Source organism: Mandrillus leucophaeus, unplaced genomic scaffold, assembly GCF_000951045.1.
Source record: "Mandrillus leucophaeus isolate KB7577 unplaced genomic scaffold, Mleu.le_1.0 Scaffold1, whole genome shotgun sequence".
Lineage (NCBI taxonomy): Eukaryota > Metazoa > Chordata > Mammalia > Primates > Cercopithecidae > Mandrillus > Mandrillus leucophaeus.
In genome coordinates, this window is record NW_012098097.1 from 8,085,609 (window position 1) to 8,087,845 (window position 2,237).

Here is a 2,237-nt window from a genome sequence, read left to right on the forward strand (position 1 = left end):
TGATCTCACCTGCTCCTAGGCAGAATAGCAATCATCTCTGGGCAGAATTCCTTCACTAAATATTTATTGAGTATCTACTGTGTGCCAGAGACTGGGCAGAGGTAAAACCTACCAAGGGCTGGGAATTCTACCCCAAGAAGGAGAGCCCCTCCCTGAGGCCTTAAGAAGGGAGAAGACTGGCGGGGCATGGTGGCTCATGCCTATAATCCCAGCACTTTGGGAGGCTGAGGCAGGTGGATCATGAGGTCAAGATATTGAGACTGTCCTGGCCAACATGGTGAAACGCCGTCTCTGCTAAAAATACAAAAATTAGCTGGGCACAGTGGTGCCTGCCGGTAATCCCAGCTACTCGGGAGGCTGAGGCAGGAGAATCACTTGAACCCGGGAGGCAGAGGTTGCAGTGAGCTGAGATCGCCACTGCACTCCAGCCTGGCAACAGAGCAAGACTCCGTCTCAAAAAAAAAAAAAAAAGGGAGAAGACCAATGAGGGAGGATGGGGTGGTCCATCTGATTCTGCATCTGCAATCCCCACTTAGCTGACGGCCCGCGAACCTCTAGAGGGGGTCTGGGGCAGTTCCCGGGCAGGGAGGATGGAGCTTACTTCCGTTCTCCCTATTTCTGGGCTCCTATTTGCTGCTCTGTCCAGCAAGAGGCAGAGAAACTCCTTGGGCACCCTGGGGTGACATGCACCTCCCAGGCTGCGGAGGCTCCCAATAGAAGCCAAAGGGCTTTGGTGAGGGTCCTCGGGCCTAGGCACACAGACTAAGGTTGAAACTCCTGCGTCAGAGGATGTGCATAGGGCAGGGGCTGACCACAAGGACCTGAAACCTCAGAGGTGAGGCCTGCTTCCAATGGGGCTGCAGCTGGCTGGAGCGTGTAGGCCACTCTGCCTTCATCCAGGCCCAGGACTTAAGATATGGTCCTTGCCTTTGTCAGCCTAAATACGAGAGGCGCTCTCAAAGAAAATAGTATCTATTTGGGCAAAGGGCATTGCAAAGGTAGTATCCATGCCATAGTAAACTATATGGGTATTCAGGGAGGTAAAGAAAGAAAGGCTTTAAGGGAAAAAATAGGATTACATAATTGTTTTGAGATAATTATCCTTAGGTAGAAGAATTAGTAACAAGGGTGACCAGTTCAACGTTGGACAGGAAAGTTGCTGGGCAGATGGCCATTCAAAAGTATGTTTTGTGCAAGGTTGGGGTTTTTGCAGAATCTTTGTGATAGTTTTCATTATCAGATATTTATGCATGAGAACCCTCTTGTCATGGTTTTCTCGGACTCTGTCCGGGTTTTTTTGTTCTGTTTTTTTTTAACACAAGTGACTCCAATTAGATTAACAACTTTTGCACTCTCAGGACACTCACAGCCTAAGCCACCTCTCTACCCCTACGTTGTCAAACGCGATGGGAGTGTAGTAAGGCCACCTCCTTCCCTGGTGCTTTGTTCCCTGTAACCACGAGTAGTAATCCATCACACACCTGCTTCCCGAGAATCCTCAAGAAGGAATCGGCCGAAGGGCTTCAGCATCCAGAAAGCCCCGAAAGCGCCACAAACAAGGCTCTTCCTCGGGCTCCCCGGTGCTGCCCCGGGCGCGCGCCATCCACCCGGCTGACAAAAAGCACCAGGACATGACCCCGTCCCCTTTGATTTCTGTCCAGAGGTGGCGGACTCACCTCGGGGCTGGGATAGAGGACGGGTCGGGGTCGCTACGCTTTTTGCAAAAGGGTCAAAAGACTGATGGGGGTGGGTAAGGAGCTGACGCCCGCGCTCTAAAGGGGCGTCCTGGTCAAGGAGGCAGGGCCGCGCCCCGCCAGCCATGGGGATCCTGGAGGTGCTTCTGCCTCGACGTCCTCCCAACATGGGTGCTGCCAGACTCCGTTGCGCTCCTGAGTTGCTCCTCACGGAATTCCAGCCGACCGACATGGGTGTCTCACTTTCGGCTTCTGGGCCACGTCGGGGCGGCGGAGGACCCGGGGGGCCGGGCGGGAGAGTGGGAAAAGTGGGGCGGGAAAGCCGAGAGAGGCCCTCACCCGCCTTCCTGTTGGCGGGGGCGGCAAGTGGGTTTCTTTCTTGCGTTCAGATTTTGCAATAATTTGCAGCTGGACATGGGATATGGGAGACAAGGCTGCTCCTCGCAGTACACCCACCCACGCCCATACCTCCCTCGGCGAAGCGTGTCCCAGCGGGTTCCAGCGCAGGCTAAAGAGCTTCCGCGTCCAGAAAAACCGAAAGCG

The 2,237-nt window shown here is 54.2% G+C and overlaps 1 protein-coding gene across 1 annotated transcript in view; it reads left to right on the forward strand.

Annotated features, from left to right (window-relative positions):
* The first annotated feature begins 1,819 nt into the window (after positions 1 to 1,819).
* Positions 1,820 to 2,237, forward strand: part of ARMC7 (armadillo repeat containing 7) — a 30,531-nt gene continuing 30,113 nt past the window's right edge. Inside the window, exon 1 of the mRNA XM_011964745.1 lies at positions 1,820 to 2,060. Coding sequence (XP_011820135.1) covers positions 1,820 to 2,060 — 241 coding nt within the window. The remainder of the gene's footprint in view (positions 2,061 to 2,237) is intronic.